The sequence below is a fragment of the Mya arenaria genome, chromosome 3 (genome assembly GCF_026914265.1).
Source record: "Mya arenaria isolate MELC-2E11 chromosome 3, ASM2691426v1".
NCBI lineage: Eukaryota > Metazoa > Mollusca > Bivalvia > Myida > Myidae > Mya > Mya arenaria.
The window spans coordinates 49,093,643-49,119,903 of NC_069124.1; the positions used below are offsets into that span (position 1 = coordinate 49,093,643).

The following is a 26,261-nucleotide window of genomic DNA, read 5'->3' on the forward strand; positions in this document are numbered from 1 at the left end:
CATGCATACGAGGGTCTATATTGTTTCCAGACCGTCGTATTTACATATAAAAAACTGTGTTTTTCATTGAACATTCATTGAACATGTTAAGTAGTGTTTCATTATTATTTTTTGTGTTTTGTTTCAGAGCTGTTTATAAAAACAAGCAAAAGGTTCATTTTTCAGAAAAAAATGTAATCTCTGCATGCCACCACGAAAATCACGTCACCGTATTTATATCAAGATATCATTTTAAAGGCAGTTCTCAAGCACCATTTTCTCCATTAATACATCCAAGACCCAAAGCTCCTTTTCTCGGAGCAGGGCATTTAAAGGATAGTGCTTGGAAAAATGGTGTTCTCAGTACTGGTTTAAAGCTGCACTCGCACAGATTGAAAGTTTTGACAACTTTTTTTACTTTTTGTCTTGGAACGAGCTAATTTTAGCGAAAATTCATGGAAACCAGTTATAAAAGACTGCTGACAAAAAATTAGATCGCAGATTATAATATTAAAATTCAAAATTGATGTTCTATGCATGTTTCTTAAAACCGTTAATAACGGTTTAAGCCATAAAACATTAATTTTCGAACGGAAATATGATAATCTGCGATCTGATCTTTTGTCAGCAATCTTTTATCATTGGTTTGCAGATATTTACGCAAAGTTGTAAAAATGGTATATCTGTGAGAGTGCAGCTTTAAACCAAGAAAGTTGTACCCCGCGCATCGGTGCTTTACACCGAGCACGTAGAAGAACCAAGGGGTGTCTTCGAAAAAAGAGCTAGGGTGTCGCACCGGACATCCTTGTATCCCACCCCTGTCACTTCCGCGTGATGTCCCTTCAGAAACAAAGAAACAAAGAACCCCGTTGGAAATAAGTGCGTGCACTTTCAAGGGTTATCCTTTTATTTGTCCACATGTATTTGATTATGGTGAGTCGAACTGTGGAATAAACACGTAATGAGAATTATATATAAACTTCTGCTTAATTGTTGATTCGTAGATTATTACACATAACATTATTCAACAAATTAACAATTTTAAAATGGAGTTTTTGAAGATGAGTATAGAGGACTTGATGGATGACTATTTCTTGTTGACCATGGTCATCTGCACAATACCTGTAAGAAGGGAAAAGCATTCATTTAAACACGTCAGCTGCATTAGTGGCGCTGTCATCAGCCATCAGATATAAAAAAGCAGCAAAATCTTGAATTTTAGCTGTCGCTGATTTTGACTTATTTTAGGAAAAATTTAATTTATTTTTTAAAAGCAACAATTATAATACAGACAGAACATATCTTTTGTACCAGTGTGTTCTTTGTTTTCGCTCGTATTGAGACGTTAAAAGGGACTGTTCACCAGATTGTCATCAAAATATTTTTTTCTGTAACTAATTTCAGGACAATTATTTGATAGAATGTGTTACGCTTTGATATCATGATTGTAAAAAAAGGTACCAAAATGTAAAAAAAAAATGGGTCGGATACCGGGTTCGAACCCGTGTCACCAAAAATCCAGCGTCGTATCCACTGAGCTACGACGGATTACTCTAATAACGCATAAGGAACGAATTCTACTAGGTAGACATGCCCAGTAATAACTTTTTAATGAAAAAATACGAAATAACTGCTAAACTTAAATAAATTGAAAACTAAGTGGTACTTCAGTTAGTAAGTTTCAATGCATTGTACACATTGATACCAACTCTATGACAATTTTCTTTTTTTCTTGCAAATTGATCATCTGGTGCACAGTTGCTTTAAGCCGAACCTTTCTAGAACGACAAAGAACTTTAAAGGTAATGCTCATTTAATAATTCATTTCTCAATGTCATATGTTTTTTGTCTAATGAATAACGATTAAAACGATTTGCAACGTTACACTATGCAAATACTTTTGGCTGAATTCAGAAAATTTTCTTACCGATTAATCAATAAAATAATTGTTTATTTTAAGCGGAAAAATTAAGCCATTGGGGCGTTTATGTTTTTTCTTTATTTGGAATAAGGCTTAATTGACAAGTTACCCAGAATACCACTCTCATGACATTCGTCTTTAGTAAACTCATTCAGAGCTGTTTTTGAAATTTGCTTCCTAGAACTAGTTGTTTTTCTAATGGGAATTACACATTCTTACTGAATCGTGTATTATCATATTAAACTATTTAACAAGGTCATTATCATGTTCTTGATTGCCGATGAGGTTAACATGAGTCTAAATATTCAATAAAGAAATATGTCTCTTTTCAAAGTTTAATTCATGACAGGCAGGGGACCCAAATTGGATAAAACAAGCTGAAGTGGTAACAACTAGGGGAAGGGAATTATGTATTCATACCAGCAACAGCGGACTGCAAGCCGGCGTTATAGTCACAGGTGACCTCCGATCTCTCGTATGCCATCCTGTTGTCGTCATAACCGCCCCCAGCGTCCGGGCCTCCCACCATGGCACCGTAAAGCAAGTAATGGTGCCGCTGGCTGCTGTGAAACTCAGCGAATGTGCATTGGGGCGCGGGGGCGGGGGCACAGAAACTGAAAGTATACATATCAATCTGCGGATGTCGTGTTGTCTCCTTTATCCAAAGACACCCATTCTGCGCACTGTACTGGGCACAGTATTTGGATGGAGTGAAACTCAAATTGATGTTCAATACGTGTGCAACGCTTAAAAGTATATTGTATGGAATATATAGAGCACAAGATTCTCTATTGACACCTCCACACCTCCATAATGTTCTGGAACTCCGTATAAGCATACTAAGTTCATCCTCAGCCGATTACCATTTATATTATCAAGATATCCCCGCATTTTTTCTATCGTTAAACCATTATTAATACTTACTTAGTAACGATTTATTAGAAATGACTGTTAAATGTCACTTCCTATTCATGAACACTGGACATATCAAAAGTTGTGTGGTTGGAGTTTTCTGTTGCATTGATACAAACGAAAGCTTTGGTTATGATTTTTTTGCATTGGTAATACTTGATGTTTCAATGTTTCTAAACGTTATCGCTAATTAAAGGTGAACTACGTATACGCATACGTAAAGACGTAATTCTTCAGAAGCAAGATTTTTCACCTCCCAATGAACTGAATTGTTTAGTAGTACGCCTTGTTTAATTCTCGTAGACCAGAGCGACGGTGCTATGCGTACCACTGATACATGAGAATGTAGGTTTTAGGTATTAAATAATGGTGTGTAAGCTTATTTATACTCGCACTCGGGCCTTGCCCCTTGCTCCGCTAAGATTGTTAGTCAATGTAGGTTTTTGGTTAGAGTTACCCTAGATCTTTAACGTGCACCAGTGTGTAGCACTGTCACACGGGACCCCCATTAAACGTCCCTCTCGGAAGCCGATTAGTATTTTTAGTGGTGCGACGGGGAATCGAGCATGCGACCCTTGCGTTGACCCTTGCGGATCCGCCATAATATGAATGAAATAAACTCGGGTGTGATGATGAATTGCTCATTGATCATATCAACGCTCAAATCAAATCGGAAAGCTTTATTCATGGGAGAGGAGATAGGTTTGTTATACCTACATTTTCCTTGATAATTATGCAATATATATACTATTCTTTGTATAGTGCATAAACATTTAAATGATCTGAATTTACAAGTACTTAAAGATCAAATCATGAACGTACCTAGCTTTGTGATGTGGCCTGGTCGGATACTTATCCCCGAATCCCACAACGTAGCTCATATTGTTAGGGTTGTCCCCCAGTATGTAGTTTATCTGCTTGAAAGGGTCTAGCACCGTGCCGGCCGCCATCTCCGCCCTTGTCACGATTCCGTCATCCAGCGCCACCAGGGCCGCAAACGCCGCATTCGCTGTGGAAAAATATACAAGTTTGTGCGCTGCTGTCGGGTCGCAATGTACATAGTGAAGACTGTGTTTTCAAATACATGTACATACATTAAAGAGTGCAATACAAATCATGCAAAGGAAAAATCAAACTATTACGACGTGTTTATAAAGGTAAAAAAACATTTCACAAATCATGACTGCTTTAGTGTTTTTCGACGTAGAGTCGAATCCCGTTGACTTGAACTCGCTTGGCTCGATTTTCTCGTTTGCTCGAAATGGATGTAAACAACCGATTTCTTTATACTCAAGGTAAGCATTCCTGCTTGGCTCGAAATCCTCGAGGCTCGATTTATTTTCGCTGGTCCCTGGGAGTTCGAACCAACGAGGTTCGGCTGTACGATTATTTTGTACTTACGCAACGCCACATGGCGTATTTTCATATGCAAATAGAAAAGGCAAAACCTTGCATAATTCTTTGCAAATGCTTACCCGCATATCTGAGAGACCCCCATCGCAAACGGTACACCAAGCCACCCGGAGTGTATTGTAGATCACCACTTTCCGACCAGCGGTGGAAGAAATTTCTTGCGTTGTTGTAATAGGAACTTTCTCCTGTCTCTTCATACAGCAAGATCTGAGAGGACACAGTTTTAACATCAGTTTATATCTTATTTGATTTATAAAACTTTTGTCAAGTGGTGACCTATTGTTTGGATTGATAATCTTATAATATCTTTTATTGGAAAAAACAATATTTGGAAAAAAAAACACACAACATTATCATAATTAGAATAGATCTCTTTATGAAGTTAGTCGCGATGACTGTTTATGGACACGTACATTTGCGGCAAGTTCCTTTGAGGACCATTCATACCCCCAGGCCCAGTCATTCCTGGGGAAGGCCTTAGCTTGGTTCAGGTAGGACACATCGCCTGTGGCTCGGTATAACCATACACCGGCCACTGTCAACTCGTCCTCGTAACCACTTGATCTAAAGTATTGTTGAGTAGTTTTATACGTTACGGGGTTAGTTGGTGATCCGTTTATACCACGTCTCCAACATGAATTACGCAACGCCATTAACTAGTCCAGGACTGGTCACGAGTTGACCCCATATTTTTTCTTATTGGTTCACCAAGTTTATATCGTAGCAAAATGGCATCTATTTCCTGATTCCGATGAATATTCCGATGAATAAATGAAACATCTCAACGTGTAAACACGTTGTCGAAGTGATATACAGTTTACGGGATTAGTAGGTGTCCCGATATGGGATATACGGGACGCAGAAAACCATATATGGGTTCGAGCTATTTATTGCTTTATTCTATCTGCCTTTTCGAATATTTTTCATATAATGTAACTACTTTGTAATTTATTTCAAAGGAATATGGATAATCAACGGAACTAATCCTTACAAAATGCAACTTTTTGGGCGTTCTTGGTAACTTAAGGCGATGACCTCTCGCCATATAGTCAGTGTGTGTATACCACGTGATAAATTACGTCACAAGTGCTACGTCAAAACTCAAAAGGCAACATTTTGTTTCGAATGAAGACTTAAAAAAAGATGTTTGTTTTCTTTTTCTTCACCATTTTAAATGAAACGTAGGGCAGTAAGTCTATGCCACTTAGAGTGACACTTTTATTCAAAATCAATACATACACATATTCTACAAACATGAATTTTGAGTGATACACCTTCAACATTTTACTTAATAATGCATTTATGGAAACTATTAATTATTATTAACAATATTATAATTGTGTATTTAATAGATGAAAAAGCAAAAATATTAAATGATTGATGAATGCTAGAAGATTTACTGCGATATACTATGGTCTCATAAGGTAGCAATACTGTGTTTTCTGCCCATTTCTTTTAAATTTAAACTCGGTATCATTCATAAGCATCATTGTTTTAGACATTGCTTCATCCTTTTTGGTATATTAAAACCATTGCATTACATGTGTTAAATTATATTTGGGAGTAAAAGTGCATCTTTAAAGAGTCCAGCCTTCCTAAACTCACATTCAAACTCTAGTAAAAGGCTGAAGCGACAGAGACTGTGACATGTTTCATATAATATGTTGAATAAATAGTTCAAATATGTTATATTTGTTAAAGTCGTCATTTGAAGCAAAATATTGCTTTCCGACGTATCCTTTCGGACGTAATTTATCACGTGGTATACACACACTGACACACCTGTAAGAATGACAGGGGTATACGAAATGCCGGGGTTTTCATGACGAAACTGCATATTCCAGTATTTTGTCATCCATTGAATGCAATATAGCTTTCCAAGCATAGAATAAAGACACATATAAATAAGATATGATTGAAGTGTATTTGAATTTGTAAAACTCACGAATAAAACTTTGCCGCATCAGAAATAACGTCACTGTATTTGCCCCTGTGGCTGAACGCGAACTGGTAGATCTTTTCAGCAGATGATAGCAGTTGCATCGCGTACGCGGGATCTGGTATATCGAGAATGTTCATTAATAAACCTGCATATACATAATTGCTGCACAACCGTGTAAGCACAGTCGTGAAAGAGGTGAAAAGAACAACTGGTTTACGTATAATATGATACCTCCAAGATGACCATTGACCATATTAGTTTAAACTGTTAATTTAGTTCAACGATTGTGAAAACTTATACTAAGTCACTCTCGTTGGCACGATGTTGCGCGAGAGTTTGGTCTTGTGTTGTGGGGGGAACCGACGTACTCTGAGAAAGCCCACTTGACCGGCTTGGTGACCACTAGCTAAACTCGCATGCGCCCAGGCCGGGGTTAACCCCGGTCGCCTGAATGAGAAGCGAGTGCGCTAACCGGACAACTGGATCATATTGTATTTTGCAAAGAAGGAATGTGTGAGTATTGCCGGCCATAATCGACCGTGCAACAAACAATGTGGAAATTAACATGTTGATGCCAGTCGATTTGTTTTTCCTTTATATGGTATGATTTATAGTTCTTTAGTTGAATATTTTGCCAAGTAAATTTTAGTATAAGGTAAAATCTCTCTGTATATGGACGTAAATCACTTTCATTCTAAGGCAATCGAATTGAAACCTGTGATTGTGCGTTCAGTGATTAAATGTGTGATCTTTCAATTTATTTTAACAAATCAGTGTATTGGAAAACTGAAATACCTGAATCATTGAACACCATGTATCCAGCTGCGAGCGCGGCAGCGGTCTCCCCGGCTACGTCACTTCCGGCCCGGCCCGGTTCCACGTAGTACACTGGACGTTCCGTCGTCATATCCTCTGGGCGCTCGAAGGCCGCATGGTCAATGTCACCATTTCCCACCTGTCAATACACACATGTTTAAACACACTGATTATGCTGGATATACTTGATCTACGTTTTCATTGCATTGTTGGTACTCTTACATCGAATGAGGAATCTTAATCGAATGAATAGAGGTTACATTCAACCAATTTTATTTTATTAAAACGTAATGTTAATGTTTCGTAAACAAGTGGAATTTTCTTCCTATTCGTGGTGTTTGGGAACGTGTTTCTTCGCGTGCAATTTGGTATGTTTACTAAAAAAAGAATAGGACCTTAATTTATTTAGTCGTCCCTAACCTTTACAAGACATTGGTATATGTACCTGAGCATAGAATCTCTGGTTCTCGTCATCCCAGAGTTTGAGGAAGTAGTCAAGTGGCCATCGGATGCAGTCCCGCATGTAGGCGTCCTGGCCGGCCATGACGTACGCCTCTTGGAACCGGAGGTAGCCCCAGATAAGCACGGTGGTGGACGACGCCATGGGAAGGCCAAACTTGACCAAGTCACCCGCTAGGTAAGAATACAATCACAGTGTTATGTGTTTTCTAGATTTTGCGCATCGAAATTACGTAAATTATTACTTTAAACATTAGCAACATTTTAAACATTGGGTCATTTGGAATTGGGCCTTGTCGCAAAAGTTCACATACCGAGCATTTGCCCAATGTCTTTGTAAATCAATACACTAAAACATCAACACCGCATTCAGGGTTGGATTCAGCAATTGACGTTAGAGGGGGTGCAACTAAGGGGCGCAACCTTATTACATACGCCCCTACCCCTGAACCAAAAGATTATTGCACACTATTTGAGGTTAACTTCATCAAGTAAATTTTCACATTTTTTAGGCGGAAGTGGTGAATTTTAAGCTTACTTATTGTTCTACCTTTTTTCCCCCATTTTGAAAAAAAGTTAGACTTCGACGATCTTCGACGATCTAAGAGGGGGCGCGCGCCGGGTGCCACCCCCTCTGAATCCGCTTGTGGTATTTCAGACATGAAGCCTCTCAGTATGTTGTTACCCAAGGGCAGAATATATGCGTTTTCTATTGCTTGATAGAACGGAAACAAACGAGTGCATTGGAAAAGGCACATTTACATAGCTGTAATGACGTTATGCTTTGTTTACTCAGGGACATTGATCACATTTTGTTCTCATATTGTTGAGCAGAATGATTTCATCTTTTTGAAGCAGTCAACAATTATATAATTTAGCAATTGAGTTAACAGTGTTTATGTACGCATTTTTTTCTGTCAAATTGGTTATAATATTATGCTTAACATATATACTGCGTATCGGAAATCGTACACCAAAGTATCAAAAAAATGACAAGGTTAATGTTAACAATCCGTAAATAAGCAATTTTTAAAAAAGATACTAAAGGTAAAAGCCGAACGCTTTCATCAGAAACACTACAGGCATACCCACCATCGTACCAGCCGCCGACCAGGTCCTCGTTAATGCTCTTCCAGCGTCCATCCTGGAGAGCCGAGTCCTGTCGCCACGTGACACGCTGGTTGGCAGGCAGGTCACCAGAGCGCTGCGCCTCGTAGAACAGGATGTACTTACACAGCACCTCGTGGTAGTTGTAGGGGACGGGGCTCGAGTTTGCGTCTTAAAAGAAAACATGTGAAAGAAAATACGATGCCTTTTCTTTATTTTCGGTATATATTTAAAATCACCCGAAAAAAACGCTAACTCATTATCAATATCCAAACAAACATTTAATTAAAGAAAAACAAAAACAAACGTAATATACATGGTAGTATGCACTGTGGCAAATTGCTTGCAATTACGGCGCTACAGTCTCAGAGCACCTGGTTTATTGCCAAAAAACCCAGAAAGTCATGGCAATTTGCAGCACAGACAACACAATATCAACCACAGTCGAACCCCGTTAGCTCGAACTCGATTGGCTCGATTTCCTCGTTGGCTCGAACTTGATGTAAAGGATCGATTTTTTTATGCATGTATGCATTCCCGCTGGGCTCGAATTTCCCGAGGCTTAAGGTATTTTCGCTTGTCCCTAGGAGTTCGAGCCAACGGGGTTCGACTGTACAAGGACAAGCACAGCTAAAGACATTATGTGAGTAGGTGGTTAAGGCATTCATATTGTTTGCGATTCCAGAACTTTTAGCAAAATGTCCATTAAAAACTAAATATTTACTTCCCTAAAATTACCTTCTGGACATACCACTGTATATAAACATTGTTATTTACTTTTTATTATGATTATGTAACCGTCATGCCTGACAAATTGTAAAGCGCTTAATACCTATTTCCTGCTGCAGGAGTCTAACTTCCGGATACGTTTTGCATATGTCAGGTGTTTTGTCCACGGTTGGCCATGTCCCCTCGTCTGGGGCGGTCGTTTTGTCTACCGGTGTCTGTGTTGTTGTATTAGTAACCGGCGTTGGGGGCTCTGTCGGGGCATCCGTCGGAGGTTCAGGTTCTTCCGTTGTCGGTATTTGTGTGGGTGAACATAGAAAGAAATGTTTTTCTTAGGTGAAGCTATAAATGAGACAAACATTAACAGCTAAATGTGTATAGATGCCTGTATTCAAGATGTGTTTATAATTTTTTGCATCTGCATACATGGAGGTTCCGGATTCAATCCTTTGCGATTGCATCTCCTAGATGACTGGATTATTTTGTCGCATATCCGAAAGAGAGGGGATCGTAATGATGCTGTGATAACTCGTGGTCAATATCCACAAGGGAGAGAACCGTGATAATGTTGTGATAACTTGATGTCCATATCCAAAAGGGAGAGAACCGTGATAATGTTGTGATAACTCGTGGTCCATATCCACAAGGGAGAAAGAGAACCGTAATCATGTTGTGATCAGTCATGTTCCATGCGCACAAGGGAGAACCGTAATGATGTTTTAGTAATACAAGCTCCATATCCACAAGGGAGAGAACCGTAAAAATGTTGCGTAAACTCGTGTTCCATGTGCACAAAAGAGAGAACCGTTATGATGTTGTGATAATACAAGCTCTATATCCACAAGGGAGAGAACCGTTATAATTTTGAAATAAAATATAGTGACAACTCGTGCTCCATATACACAAGGGAGAGAACCGCAATAATATTGTGATAACTCGTGCTCCATATCCACAAGAGACAGAACCATAATGATGTTGTGATAACTCGTGCTCCATATCCATAAGGGAGAGAACCGTTATAATTTTGAAATAATACGAGCTCCATATGCACAAAGGAGAGAACCGTAATGATGTTGTGATAACTCGTGCTCCATATCCACAAGGGAGAGAACCGTTATAATTTTGAAATAATACGAGCTCCATATGCACAAGGGAGAGAACCGTTATGATGTTGTGATAACTCGTGCTCCATATCCACAAGGGAGATAACCGTAATAATATTGTGATAACTCGTGCTCCATATCCACATGGGAGAGAACCGTAATAATGTTGTGATAACTCGTGTTCCATATTCACAAGGGAGAGAACCGTGATAATGTTGTAATAATTCGTGTTCTATATCCACAAGAGAGATAACCATAATGATGTTGTGATAACTCCTGCTCCATATCCACAAGGGAGAGAACCGTTATAATTTTGAAATAAAATGAGCTCCATATGCACAAGGGAGACAACCGTAATACTGTTGTGATAACTCGTGCTCCATATTCACAAGGGAGATAACCGTAATAATATTGTGATAACTCGTGCTCCATATCCACAAGGAAGAGAACCGTAATAATGTTATGATAACTCGTGCTCCATATCCACAAAGGGAGAGAACCGTTATAATGTTGTGATAACTCGTGCTCCATATCCACAAGGAAGAGAACCGTAATAATATTGTGATAACTCGTGCTCCATATCCACAAGGGAGAGAACCGTAATAATGTTGTGATAACTCGTGTTCCATATCCACAAGGGAGAGAACCGAGATAATGTTGTGATAACTCGTGCTCCATATCCACAAGGGAGAGAACCGTAATAATGCTGTAATAACTCAAGCTCCATATCCAAGAACCGTAATGATGGTCAATATCCACAAGGGAGAGTGTTTTACCAGTAAACTCCGGATCCACCACCAAAACAAGGGAAAGTATTTAATATTGATCTTATCATTATCCTTAGACATGCTTCAGTGATTCCATTCAGCCTATTGGTCAGCTAAATATTCAGGCCAATCAAAACACCTACTTTCTGATCTTAATTTTAAGTTCAATCTTAGTTGCTTAGTGAATACGGTCCCAGAATTAACGGGAATGATGCGAATCTTACCGACACCCGTCTTGAAGCTACATGTGCCCATGGGTACAGGAGGTTCAATGACAGTGCTTATCCCATAGGTGATGGTTCCCCGCCAGCGAACCTGAAACATCCACACAAAGCCGGGAGCAACCTCGTTCGGGTTCACCAGAGTCCAGTAAGCGGAGGGTCTGTCCGTTTCCACAGGGGAAGTAATCCGTAAGTTCCAATTCTTAAAAAAATAAATGCTAATGCTTTAGGATTGTGTCGGGTGTTTATGACAAGATTTGCCCTCGAGTGCAAATATGTGCGTATGAACGAAAAACCCACTACGGTTAATTAACCCAAGAGGCAAATAAACAACAAAATATGTCTGGGGTTTTGTTGGTTATATTAACGTAGCATATTATGGTTCGCCTAAAATTCGCGTTACTGTAATAAATAGTCGCGTCGGAACGTACAAAATGAGATATAACATTTTAGTTTCTGAAAACTCTTCGAAAAACCTTTCAACAAAACTGCCCCCTGATGGAGCACTATCAAAGCATTAGTCTGGAAACAGGTTTGTCGAAGTGTTTGAGAAAACTTATCACCCAATCAAATTCTGGTAATAAAACAGAGACGGGGTTCTTTAAGAGGCATACACTGCCCATTGTTTCACTTAAAATTGTGAAGAAAACGAAAAGTTATCTTTGTTTATGTCATCATTTTAAGCAAAATGTTCCCTGATGACGCAGCATATATCACGTGGTATACACAAACTGTTATACGGCAATTGAAAACAATGCATATTTTAAATAAAATGCCAACGGTTCGCGTTGAAAAGTGCACTAAACATAATGATGAAACTATGAAATGTTAGAAATATATGCAATTAATGTGGATATTAAGCCGTAGTAATTCTGGAATAGCATATAAAATTATTTTGTTTTGCAAAAAAAAAAAATAATGTTTAACTGCCAGAAAACTTTAAGACTAAAGTTGTGAAAACCTAAATAAAAATATATATGTGAAAATTGCATTGGTTCTGATGAAAGGAATAACATAGCTTCCAATTTAATGCGTTAAGCACTCCACTTGAATCTCAAAAGAAAAAAAAAATCTTGTAAACAAAAAATGTATAATAATAAGTTTTGTTTTTGTAAGATTTTTCTTCTTTTAAGTGTGTTCATTTTTCAAATATTTACCGTAAAATTCCGCGAAAATCGAAATACCTATGAATTAAATATTGCCTTCATTTGCCATAAAATACCAACGGCCGTAAATATACTCCACATCCAGCCAAGGGGTGAATTGGCAATAATACAACAAAAGGGTTAATTTTGATTCAGCTTATGTAAATATAACATTCTTACAACATTATAAATATACCTCAATAAAGTCAATATCCCTATCGAGGTTAACTTTGATTAAACCCTGTCCTGGCTGGGTAGCCCGCCCGGCTTGCAACACACAGGACATCTGGGCCTGGAGGTATCCCTCTTGCCCATCCTTGGACACAGGCCACGTGTTGTTGTAGTAAACCATCGGGGAACAGCCGCCCCCACTGCATGAATCTGTCAAAACCATTCACAGTTGGAACTATTATCTAAAGTCTGTTAGACCACATATACATCCAGCCGACCAATCACACTGCACGAAACTGTAATAACCGTACCCAGTTAAAATATTATCTAAAGATTGTTAGACCACAGCTACCTCAAGCCGACCAATTACACAGTCGCTCACAACGCATACAACTGTATCAATCATACACGAACAAAAACTATCATCTAAATACTTTTAGACCACAGTTACCTCAAGCCTAGGACGAAATTATTTTTAAAGATTTTCAGACCACAGCTTCACCAAGTGGACAAATCACAGGCGAGACAAGTGGATTCATGTATTCCATACAACGTTCTACCATGACAGATTTGAAGAGTGGTGTGTAAAATTTCTTAAATAGTAAGTTGTATCAATTATTTCTGTTTCGACAATAACAGTTAAAACTTCGCATGAAGAATCTATATCGAAAAATACATCAACCCAATATTTTACCTGATGGACGAGTCGTGATAGTAGGTTTAGTTGTTGTTGTTGTTGTTGTTGCTGCTGCTGTTGTGGGTGGTGTCGATGAAGTTGGGTAAGTCTCCGTAACATTCGGCGAGTCTCCTGTGAAGATATATACTGCTGTGTATGTGGTTGAGAAATTCCGCTGTATATGTGTACAATATACACTACTGTGGGTGATATATACTGCTGTGTATGTGGTTGAGAAATTCCGCTGTATATGTGTATACAATATACACTACTGTGGGTGATATATCGACATGATGACAGGGGCGAATCCAGGATTTGAAGTTCGAGGAGGAGGGGGGGGGGGGCGTAACTAAAAGGCGTAATCCTTTGACTTGCCCCGCAATCTCAGAACAGGATATTACTTGGTTTTAAGTGTTGACGGGGGGGGGGGGGTGAGTAATTTAATTATTTAATTATTATTTTCCTCCAAATTGAAAGAACTGAAATAAAAATAACTTTGGACGATTTTAAGGGGGTGGGGGGGGGGGGGCGCCGGGTGTGTAATCTATGGCTAAGCAACATAATAGGTACATATATTTATGCAATTTTCGGAGGAACATGTCATTGAAATAGAGACACGTTGTAAAGATGCAGTCTCAAAGATTGTCAGTTTTGACTTTTATTTTATTTTTGTGTCAGAATCAGCTAATTTCGGCAACAATGTCTTTAATTTAGTCATATGAGACAAAACACGAAAGAACAGATCTCAAGTATTTTGAAAACTGCCGAAAAAAAATCTTAAAGCGTTAATAACGCTTTTAGTCAAAAAACGTCAATTTTCGAACGTAAACATGAAAACTGTGATCTGACATTTTGTCAGCAGTCTTATATCAAGTTGTCATAAAACGGTCCATCTGTGAGAGTGTAGCTCTAAAAATAGTTATACACAATATCAATTAGCCTCTACCTATTTGAAGGTGGCACGTGCCGACGGGAGGGGCTGGCCTTACGTCATATGGGTTCCACGTGATTTTACCAGACCAGCGAATTTGGAAATTCATCGTGTGAGGCGCCTGGAACGTGTATTTGTTTACAAACTCGAACTGGGTGCCGGGATCTGTTGTCAAAGATTGGAACGTCCAAGTCTGAAAATGGTATATTGATGTGAATAAATTCACGCATATGTATGCATGAATTATGTGAGTGTCATTTCGATTGACAATAAGCAAATTGAAATGGGTTCAAGGTTAAATAGAGGAAATTCAATTAAATTTATCATTTGTTTAAAGAGGCTCTAATACAAAATCAATACATACACATGTATAACAAACATAATTTCTGAGTGATAAACCTTTAACTACTTACTAAATAATTCATTTATGGAAAATATTAATTACTGATAACAAGATTGTAGCCGTGTATTTAATAGCTGAAAACGCGAAAAATATTAAATGATTGGTGAGTGCTAAAATATTTACGGTGCTCTTCTATCGTCTCATACGGTAGAAATACCGTGTTTTCTGCACCTTTCTTTCAAATTAAACTCGGTATGCTTCATAAGAATCATTGTTTTCGACATTTACTAATCCTTTTTGGTATAGATATGAAACAATTGTATTAATTGTGATAAATCTTATTTTGGAGTAAGAGTGCATCTTTAATGTAAAAAAAACAAACATATTTGAAGAACGCGTACAAGGTGATCAATCGGAACACTTGCCACAATACTGTTCACTTCGGAGGCAAAGCTGACGATAATCTTGGCGTCCCCGGCTTGGAACGTCTCGGTCACTTCCGGAAACTCGCACATAGCCTCGATATCCAGAAAGCCGCCATTAACCGCCCATGGTTTCGACCTGTGCACGATTTCGGAAAACTCTGGTTTAAGAAAAAGATACTTAGTAAAAACGGCGTACATGAAGTCCCCTATCGGCGTCTTAGAAAAAAATCTAAAAATCGGAGACCGTGATTTGAAAAGCAGGATTCGAGGAATGGAATGTAAATTGCAACATATTCATAGCTTACCCTGACAAATCACACAGGTTCCCATGAGCAGGAGCAGACAGCACGCCTGAATGAAACGTGGCTCCAAGTCTGAAATATAATATAATGGTAAAGTTAAATGTGTATACGAAAGAAAGGAAACACTCTTGAAAATGGTATGATATATGTTCAAGCTTAATCAGAATGTTTGAGCTGAGAGCGCGAGGGTTTTTTCCATCGTGATAGACAAATATGTGAATAATGAGTTACATCCCATTCATGGTCGAACAAAGGATCCAACAATAAGCTAGTTCGGTAAAAGTTGCACTCTCACGGATTTACCGTTTTGACAACTTTGTTCGTCTTAGAATCAGTCATTTTTGCGCGAATGTCTAAAAACCAGTTACATAAGACTGCTGACAAAAGATCAGACCGAAGGTCTTTCTATTTACTTTTTCATGCCAAAAATACCTCATTTTTCTCAAAAGCTTTGGTAACGCTTTCAGCCATAAAAAAAATATTTTATGAACGTAAATGTGAAAACTGCGATCTGATTGTTTGTCAGCAGTCTGATATCAGCAATCTGTGAGAGTGCAGCTTTAGTAATTGTCACTTACTCATTCACTTGTATACTACATACAAGTTTGAAATCCCCCATACTAAAATGTACAACGAAAGTGAACAAGCAATGCAGAACAAACCACTAAAAAGGAATTGTGGAACAAACACAAGATCTTGAAAATATATTAAAATTATTAATAAATAAGGAACATTCTGATACAAATATCTATTATAAATACAAATTCCTATGTTAAACGAACCTCTTTTGCCGTTAGTCATATTTCTTATTTCTCGTACGTATCTTCGAAAACCAGACACTGTTTTCCCTCGTATTTAACAACAATACTAGCTGTTATGTTCAATTGAACTGTTATATACGCATCGAAGCACTCCTTTAATTGTTAAAAGTCATTGGCAGAAGTTGCTGCAAGACAAATTCAAACTATTTAATTAATAAAACGAAGCCGACAAAAGTACACTTGTTGACAAATATGAAGGCAACACAGGGGCGGTTCCAGCAATTGATATTAGAGGGGGTGTAACTTAAGGGCGCAACCGTTTGACATACGCCCATACCTCAGTAGAACCAAACGTATATGGCATACACTTTTTGCATTGGGGTTTGAAGGTACTCCCTCAGTAACCTTACTTTTTTCCTTCAATACTGATATTAGTTTTGCTAATATTATACCATCTGGCTTACACGAGCTTTTGTTTGACTGTGACTTTTGTTGACTATTACATCAACACCTGTCTGCAATATAAGATCTAATAACGTGGTCAGTTTTATCACGCACGTCACTGCGAAAACAGACCAGTGAGAGGCCTTTCCGCAGCTTCTGCACACTTGATTGAACATTTCTCAATATGCCTTGCAGGTATTAACAATTTTGAAAAACAATGTACATTTTCCAATCCTTACATTCCCGTCAATGCTAGATTTAGTGATATGCTTAATTAAGTCCTGTGCTACTTTTGTGTGTAGGGAAGCCTAAAAATTTAAACAAACTATACTATTTTTGTGGAATATCGTTTTCATTCAAAAGGACACAAAAAATTTCTCTTTTTTTTGCTTTTTGAAGAATGTCAGATCAAAAATGTATTGTGGACACTTACCTCTTGACTACATGTATATGATATTAAACAAGAAAGATATTGCACCAAACTGGCTTTAATTCACTTCAAGTTTAGCATTCGGTTTAAAAACGTCGGATCGTACACTTGGCTGTATGAAGCGCAACGCCCCTTTTCAAAAGCCGACTTTTTTGTGTCCTCGTACGCATAAAACGAATCATCGCAGTGTCACACACATTTTCAATAATGTTGGCTTACTATGCTAAAGGGGCATTCCACTCTCGATAAACAACGAGTTAAAAATCATTCTGGAAAATTTTGTTTCGAACGATTCGTGCAAAGACGTATAGAGTGTTTTTGTTGACAGTAAGGTGCAACTTGTCCATAAAAAAACAACATTCAATTCTGTTTCATGCACATCAGTGGTTCTTATCGATTCTTTAACGAGTGTTTTATGGAAAGTGGTAAGGGAATCGGGGCATGACCATGAAAAACACATCAACAAAGCTTTCTTTCACTCCGATGTTTCGTACCATACGAAAGGCAAACAAACGAATATCGTTCTAGGCGCTGTATTCAGGTATCCTTGTACACGGGTGAAGGTGTTTTGAGAGCTTAATGTTTTTACGAAAGATGTCTTTTAACAGCATGTAGTTTAAGGGCATTTGCATTCAAACGCATAGGAGTTACATCAATTGAAATAGTTTCTGATAGCAAATGCTCGACATTATCTAAACAACAATAACTGATATCAACAAATAAATTTTGGCCTAACAAACAAGCTAACTATCAAAATCCATTACCTCTCAATGTAAAGCAGTGGTAATATTCCATAAATTCACCAACCTGTGTACATGTTGTCTCTTTCATGGAATTTCACAAACAACTAGGCGTTTTTCAGTTTTATTATGGCAAATGGAATAATCTAATTCATTATTTTGCAGAAAATGCTTGGTCTACTTATATCAATAAAAACATATGAATTAAATAATCTTTCAAACATCAACCGGCAGACAACATTTCAAGTGCACTCACTTATATCACCACATAAAACAACTGCCAAATGCAAAAAAAAAAAAAACATGCATCTAGCTCAAGCAACAGTGTGGCGAATAGTTGATATAATAAAATATCAATCTTTACATATAATATTTGCACATAATTTAAACAAAAAACTTGATCACTTTTACCGCTTTTACTTTGTTTTATCAATATTAATATCAAAGCTTATAAAACGCATCCTTATTTGTGAACGTGGTTATCGATCAAGTTAATCATTTTCTAAACCAGTCAGTATATTAGTTTTAACACTTTTAATGATTTGCCACCCTTTATTTCGGCATACAAAAAGTGCATTAACAAAATATTGAGCGAGTTCTTTTAATATTGAGATGGTAATTTTGAACAGGTCACCGTTATTTAAAAAAACTAACTCATGATATACGCATTAATAATATTATTATAACGTGATTTCATATTGATCAAACTATTTGTTATCTATCTGAACAATAAGCCATCGACTTTCGAGCGCATGCCACTACTGTTGACCTCGATAAAATAACTCGTCCAAAACGAAAAACAACGACACATACGTATTTAATATGAATCGAGAATGGTCTTCTTCAGTGGATCTTTCGACATTATATTTGTAAACATGTAGTTTAGCGGGTGTCCGGTCTGAAGGCTAGTTGTCTGTAACCGTTAAGTTGATTTTACGAAACAGATAGTTTACGATAGCCTGTCGAAACAAAACTGTCGTCTGAAACAGATCAAGAGATTGGAACTTTTTAGAGAATACGTTTTCTTTCGTTGTGTAAAAAACTTGTCTATTTATTTTTAATCTAAACTGAAGGTGTGGTATAATATAAAAGTAATACAGACTACTTCAGACTTCCAAGCATTATAGTCTTCCACAAACACTGGAACCGATTCAGCTTACGGCTTCGGTCCGTTCAACGTTTATTGGCCGAGTGGTCGGCCACTATAATACAAGAAAGCCTTCAGTTGGTATGTGATATTTCTTCAGTATTTATTAAGAACTATAATATCATATGTTTTATGACATACTAATGAAATGAGTGAAGAAGACAAAATTATCTGTATATATTTAGTTTCCATTGGCAGCAAACAGATATATTAACAGACGGATCGAAAAAACATGAGTAATTTGTTCCCTGCAGGTTTGTGTTGCAGACGGATCCATTATGTTTATTTGGTCACAGCTCATATAAAATACTTTTTGCAGTTTTCGTATTTGAGTCGATGTCATTATATCAACGATATATATTAAGCAGACTTATTAAACTGTTTGAAATGGCATCATACACTGCTGGTTTATCAAAATGTCTCTGAATTAACCTGGGCCCGGTTTCAATAAAATAGCTCAGTCGTAAATCAAACCCTGCGTCGAGTTCTCAGGTACGATCGTTAAGTCACGTGCAGATTCTATACGATATATGTTCTAACGATATTTTTATTGAAGCGCAGTTTGTGCCTAAAACGGAGTTACACCACTTTATTGAAACGGGCCCTATTGATCCATAAACAAAGCTCCGCATGTCTCGAAGTACCGTTGTCAGTGTGTGTATACCACATGATAAATTGCGTCACAAATGCTTTGAATGTAGACTTAAAACAAAGATAAGGTATACAAACACTGGTCGTGGAGTTTGTTTGAAACGATCAACGTTTTTAATAAATATTCTTTGCTTAGTTGATTTCGAAAGTTCATCAAACACTTTGTAAAATATAACCTTTTTAATTTGTTAAAGGACGAGAGGAATCAGACACTGTTTAGATAGATACCTTCAGATTTGACCTTATCATTCTTAGAGAGTATTGTTTTGACGTTTGACGACGTCAATGCCAATGCTATACATACTCCGCCATGTCTATAGAATGCTTCTAGCTGACACCAAATGTATACCAAGGGGTGTACCAAAGTTCAGTGACACAGGCTGATAGGTACAAACTAACATGAATATAGTATGGCAAAGACATCATGCATTTTCGAAACTATTTGCTCGTATAGCACACGATATTAGTGACAAACAAATATAGTAACTAAAAGGTGCAGTAACAATTACAAACAAATACACTAAAATTATTTGAATGCTCTTCATAGCATTATGGAGAAAATAAAAGTGTATATAATGCTGAATGTCACCTGTACTGTGGTAATGTTGTAGAAAAATGATTTTTAGTAGATATTGAAATGTTTTAAACGAAACAGAACCCTAGTATGACAAAAACGTTCATCCTGCGTCTTTTTCACATTCAATAAATGAACTGAATACTACAATAAACCCGAATATGAATTACTGTATAGTATAATTAATTAATTGACCCACACTAGTCATAACATAATAACTTATGATAGGCATGTTATACCTTAACTGATATACATGGTATTTAAGTCAAGCAGTTCAACAGCACATTCATTACTGGTATATAACAGTGGTCCAGCGTTTATGTTACGGTAGAACTAATCATTATATGTACCGCGTCCAGGTTCTAATCCCTCTTAGTAATTTGTTTATTTTTTCTGACAATGCAATTGCATTGCATCTTTTAATGAAAATATTATGAGATTCGTCGATATGTATAAATAACTGAAACATGTAACTTGTTGCAGGACACAAGACATGTTGCTCCGGAAATATTTCTAGCGGTCACGTGATGAAGTTCTTCTTCCGCATGCGACATCCACATACTTGACTATGCTTATGACAGGTTTTATAAGATATTTTTAATGCTCTTTGATCGAAGATTAATTTGTGAGACCTTATTAGTTGTACTCACTCTCAGGCATATTGATTCACAAATTGAACAGGTGCCTCTGTTTTCGCTGGATAAAAAGAAATTAGCCAACTTATTGCCGAGGTATGAATCTTTGGTAAGTCGTCATCAAGTATACTTGCTGCAGCAATAGGACCAGCGACAATAATGTAAAAGGCTGTTTTATTTGCAAAAGGCGAAAAGGAGACCTAATCTCCTGCACAATGGCGTTTATATATACTAGTAAAAGAAGCGGACCAAGGATAGAACCTTGAGGAACTCTAGCTGTAACAGTCACAGTGGCAGATTATGTACCCGAAGGAACAACACATTTTTTTATTTCGCTGATATAATCAGTAAGCCATGCAATAATGCTCCTGAAATGCCAGTTTACTTTAGTTTGAAAATACGACCTTTGTGTCAAACCCGGTCAAAAGCTTTAAGAATGTCAAAAAGGACTTCCCCAACTTCTTTGCCTTCATCGAGAGCAAGACAAAATGAGTGATATATAGAAATCAGTTGGTTACAGTGGAGTCTTTCGGAATGAAACAAGACTAAAAAGGTGAAGGAAATTCATTTGCTCTAAAGAATACATTATTATGCATGATGCGTTCAAGAACTTTGCTAACACAACTCAGCAGAGAAAATGGACGATAATTGTCCACGTCTTATGTACAGCATAAACGTTAACTTTGCAAGTTTCTAAAGATGGGGTACTTAACCTGAGCGTAAAGTTGAATAGGTTAAGAAGGGGATTAGCTATTTCCGTAGCAATTTATCATTTTTGGTCACCTTGGATGTCTAAAGAACCATGATTGAATCCATGACATCTTTAAATTATAAATTGAAGTCAGGCATAGTTGGCATATCCGTTTCATAAACATAAATAGTAATAGTATGACCATCCGGAACATTCAAAGTAGATCAAGATTGTAAAAAAGGTATCTAGAAGATTGGCTGTCGGAACTGGATTCAAATATTCTGCCTTCATGGCTGAGAGGGAGAAGCTCCTAAAATGGAGAGGAAGTGTTTTGGAACTTTCCAACACTAGGAAGAGGATGTACTTGTTTTTACGAAGCTTTTAAAGAAGTTTTTTTTTTATAATAAGCATGGTGGGAATATATATTTCCCAAAATGGGAAGTGAAGGGTTTTCATTCCCTTTGCACGTGATTGATTATAACAGAACAGACCAACACTCATCCGATACATGCCTTTATCAATACTCTTTTAACTATGTTATACAAGGATGAAAGAACTGTACTAATACGGGATATCGACCACCTGGATGACATGTAAGATATAGAAGCGGTAGAGGAAAGAGGAGTGGATGGGAATAGATAATTGAAAATAATATAAAACCATAAGAGAAACAAAATAGTAACGAAAGTCGGTCCCTATTCATCTGTAGTCGTTAGGTAATACCTTTTGCGTTAATAATATAAGTTATTTGATCAAAACTATACCATAAATTATATTGATGTCCACATTATAATAAAACAATACGTTTGAATGTCGACTAAATAAACAGATGTTTGCCTTTAAATATATTCAAATAAACCTTAATAAATGCTTAACGTTTTAGCTAAAACATGTTATATTCTACAACGATTGTAAAGAAAGCTATGATAACTTATACTATGTCACCCTCGTTGGCATGATGTTGCGCGAGAGTGTGGTCTTGTGGTTACGGTGAAACCGGTGTACCCGGAGAAAACCCACTTGTCCGCCTTGGTGACCACTAACCGAACTCACATGCGTCCAGGCCGGAAATCGAACCCGGACCGCCTTGGTGAGAAGCGAGTGCGCTAACCACTGCGTTAACCGGACAACCTCGCTTCAAGTTTTGTTGTTTGGCGACCGCGTAGCTAACCAGAATGATTAATATAAAAAGTAAAACACTGCATTATACCGAGAGCAAAATAAAACATGTGGTTGCATGGAATAGGAACCATACTCTGAGAGCAAAAATGTTGTATGTAAAGTATATTATATTTAGTTTGCTCGATAATTATTAAACGGTTGTTACAATTAATAAACGTAAAATGAGGAGTGTATTATCATTGTCAAATGAAGTTGTCGATCCTATGCCAAACTCCATTGAAACGATGAAACGAAAAATTAAATTTAACTTGGCCTTGACATGCTTTCCATGGGAATGGCTGTGTCAATTTGACACTCGTATGATGTGGCCATAAAGGTCAGCCGCGCGCCTTGGATTAAATATGAGTGTTTTAAATGAGGATTTATATTGTGAATAATGCGATTGATGATAAGTGCAATAAATGAAATGTCATAAAGTGCCATTTGAAGGCTAAAGATGCACATAATATTTCATTCGAGAATTCTGTTCGATATATGTTGATTATAAAACGTGTTATTTGTGTGATGGATAATGATGTGAAACGATATTATTTACTGATAGATTAAGCGAAGCTGTGAAATTTGAAAGAACTAGCAGCCTTTCGGAATGGCAGAACTTTGACAAATCGCCTGATACAAGTAAGTCAAATAGGATTGGATAGAACCATTCAGATTAAAATACCGAAAGTATCATATTTCAAGGAAATATTTGAATAAAATTAATAAAACAGATATTTCTTATTATGGTTATTAATACGTATAACTATATTGCATATTAATATTATTTGGAAAGGTACTAAGCACTATACATGAAGTATGGCCATTGAAATATTGCATATGTATACACGTACATACTGGGAAGTCATAAAATGGCGTTATTTTTTCCAAAGGTGCATTATCTCAAAAACAATACACTGATGATATCATAAAATGGAAGAACATTTTATAATTAAACATCTAACATTATGACAATACAGTATATATAGTTCATGCAAAAACAATAGTCCAATGTCAGATAATATCAAACATATCAAATAAAGAACAAATGTATAAGGTATATATATCAATTCATGTTGACACATTAAACTCAGAGTTGATATACACAAATTGCTTAATATAATTATTTTGATATATATAGTATGCTAAGGCATGGTTTTCCATAGAACATTATAAGATAGAGTATGATGCATCATTGAAAGTGAAAGTGATGCATAGTATGTATGTTTGCTTGGTTGGTAATATGCAAATTAGCAAACGCCCGGGCTCAGTGTGGATTGAGAAGTTACTGTATATAAAGAAAAGCGGACCCTTCAGGGTCGAGCATGATTTTCTCTGAAAGGACCTTTGTTGACGTCGCAAGTTACACATGGTGGCAGGGTTGGGATGTTGACAACTGCCGGACTGGAGATGCTTCACCCATGAGTTTGCCAGGCCAAGACTCGGGACGAGTCTTCTTGGATGGGAAAGTAATGTAACTGTCCGCTGTAGGTGGCGTATGTGCGTTCATAGTATATCATGCAAATTATCAAAAGCCCGGGTTCTGTGTGGATTGAGAATTTACTATATATAAAGACCAGCGGCCCCTTCAGGGTCGACTATGCTTTTCTCTGAAGGGATCTGTTGGCCTTGTTGACGTCGTTCGTTACATAATTATATTGATCTATGGTGTAATTGTGCTAAAGCATAGTGTTCCATAGAATATAATGAGGGAGAGTTTTTTTTGTCATGGAGAGTGAAAATTCGTTTAACATATAACAATATTTTATGTTTTCATGCAGGTCTTGAAAAAATATTTATTTATTATTCTTATTTTACATTTAATGTTTTCTTTACATCTTAAAGCAACTGGTACTGGAAAAAAAGTTTTAAATAACATATTCTATAATTAAATAATTAACATGTAACTTGTGTGGTTTAAGAACGTAATCTTCCTTGTTTGCATAGTCTGTTTGTAATCTCTGCCCTCAAGTCCATGGACTGAGGCGTGTCCTCACGTGTGCCGTTACATGAGAGCAAGATGAATGTTCCCTTTTTCACAAACTGTGTGTCGGATATCGCTGTTGCTGAAATAAAGCGTTTCTAACAACATAAATACACAGCTGCTACGTTGTAATCATATTTATACACATAATTTAACTATACAGTTTTGTCTAGTCGGAAGGTTGCAAGAAGCTCAAAAACAATTTTACAACTGTCTATACTGTTGATATTGAAAAGGATACATATTACATTTAAATCATGAGATGAAAAGGTATAGTTTATTTCAAGTTCGCTTCAATATTGTGCCCGTTGCTGTGATATGATGTTGACCTCCTCAGTGGCAATCGTATTAAAATATTTCATAAAATTCTTTGCATCCAAAAGGTAGGCGTATCGTGTGCAACAAAACGTGCGGTATACTTGTGTTGATCCAATGCAGAAAAAATACATGCCTTGGCAATAACCTGTAAGTAGTTAATCATGATAGCAACACCCAATTTCAATGCTACGGAGATCAAAGAACATTCACGCCTTCTATGCAAAAATACGTGGGTCTACATAATTTTATAACATTAACAAAGCATGTGTCTAATGTGAAAATGTATAAAGAGATAAAAGGTACCACCTAAAATATAATTGTGTAGGACTCATTACTGCTTCGAGATAGAATAGAACCATTAAACTGTTACGGTAAACTGCCTTCTTTACCTTATTGTACCATACATGTGTCACCAGGTTTCCTCTAGTCTCTGCAATTGGAGATATAATACCTGTTTTCAGTGGTTTTCTGTAAATAGAGATAACATAAATGGTTCCACCGGTTTTCACTGGTCTCTGTTAATAGAGATAACATACATGATTTCACCGGTTTTTACTGGTCTCTGTAAATAGAGATAACATACATGATTTCACCGGTTTTCACTGGTCTCTGAAAACAGACATACAATACATGGTTCCACCGGTTTTTCTCTGGTCTCTGAAAATGGAGATACAATTCATGGTTCCACCAGTTTTTCTCTGGTCTCTGAAAATGGAGATACAATACATGGTTCCACCGGTTTTCTCTGGTCTCTGAAAATGGAGATATAATACATGGTTCCACTGGGTTTCTCTGGTCTCTGAAAATAGACATTACATACATGGTTCTAACGGTTTTCTTCTGGTCTCTAAAAATAGATATAGCATACATCGCTTTTCCCCTGATCTCTGAAAATGGACATAATATGGCTTCAACGATTTTCTCTTGTGTCTGAAAGTAGAGATAAATAGCATATTTCTAACTTCGTCAGTAGGTCGATTTTATGACGCACTGAACGGATGCTATCATCGCTTTGCAAAAAGCGTTAAAAGTTTATTTTGAGAGGTCTAATTATTCAATTTATATATACAGTGGAGATATTTATACAAAGTTTCCATCCTTTGAATTTATGATACCCCAACAAAATAAATATGTGTGCCATTAGGATTTCGCACGCTATGATATGAACATAATAGACGTTGATTTAGTATTTGTTAGCAGAAACCCGGATAAATAGCGACGTGATGATAGGATTCGAAAAGCTTGTGTGTCTAGGATAGCATCAAACGTCATTCATCAGCCCACAAAATGATTGGTATTGCTGAAATATGTCGGCAATGCGTCAGCACATGGAAATCACATCATAAAACCGTTTGCACTAGTATTATAT

General features: G+C 37.1%; 1 protein-coding gene across 1 annotated transcript; it reads right to left on the bottom strand.

Moving 5' to 3' along the window:
• Nucleotides 1-922: 922 nt before the first annotated feature.
• Nucleotides 923-12,863, bottom strand: LOC128226088 (uncharacterized). The gene is made up of 12 exons (XM_052935980.1): nucleotides 12,708-12,863; nucleotides 11,370-11,568; nucleotides 9,382-9,606; nucleotides 8,535-8,720; nucleotides 7,429-7,616; nucleotides 6,963-7,122; nucleotides 6,171-6,282; nucleotides 4,639-4,789; nucleotides 4,288-4,432; nucleotides 3,635-3,821; nucleotides 2,321-2,514; nucleotides 923-1,101 (listed from the first exon to the last, which is right to left on the bottom strand). Exons 1-12 carry the CDS (start codon nucleotides 12,861-12,863, stop codon nucleotides 1,067-1,069), a joined length of 1,938 nt encoding a protein of 645 aa, XP_052791940.1. The 3' UTR covers nucleotides 923-1,066.
• Between the last annotated feature and the right edge of the window lie 13,398 nt (nucleotides 12,864-26,261).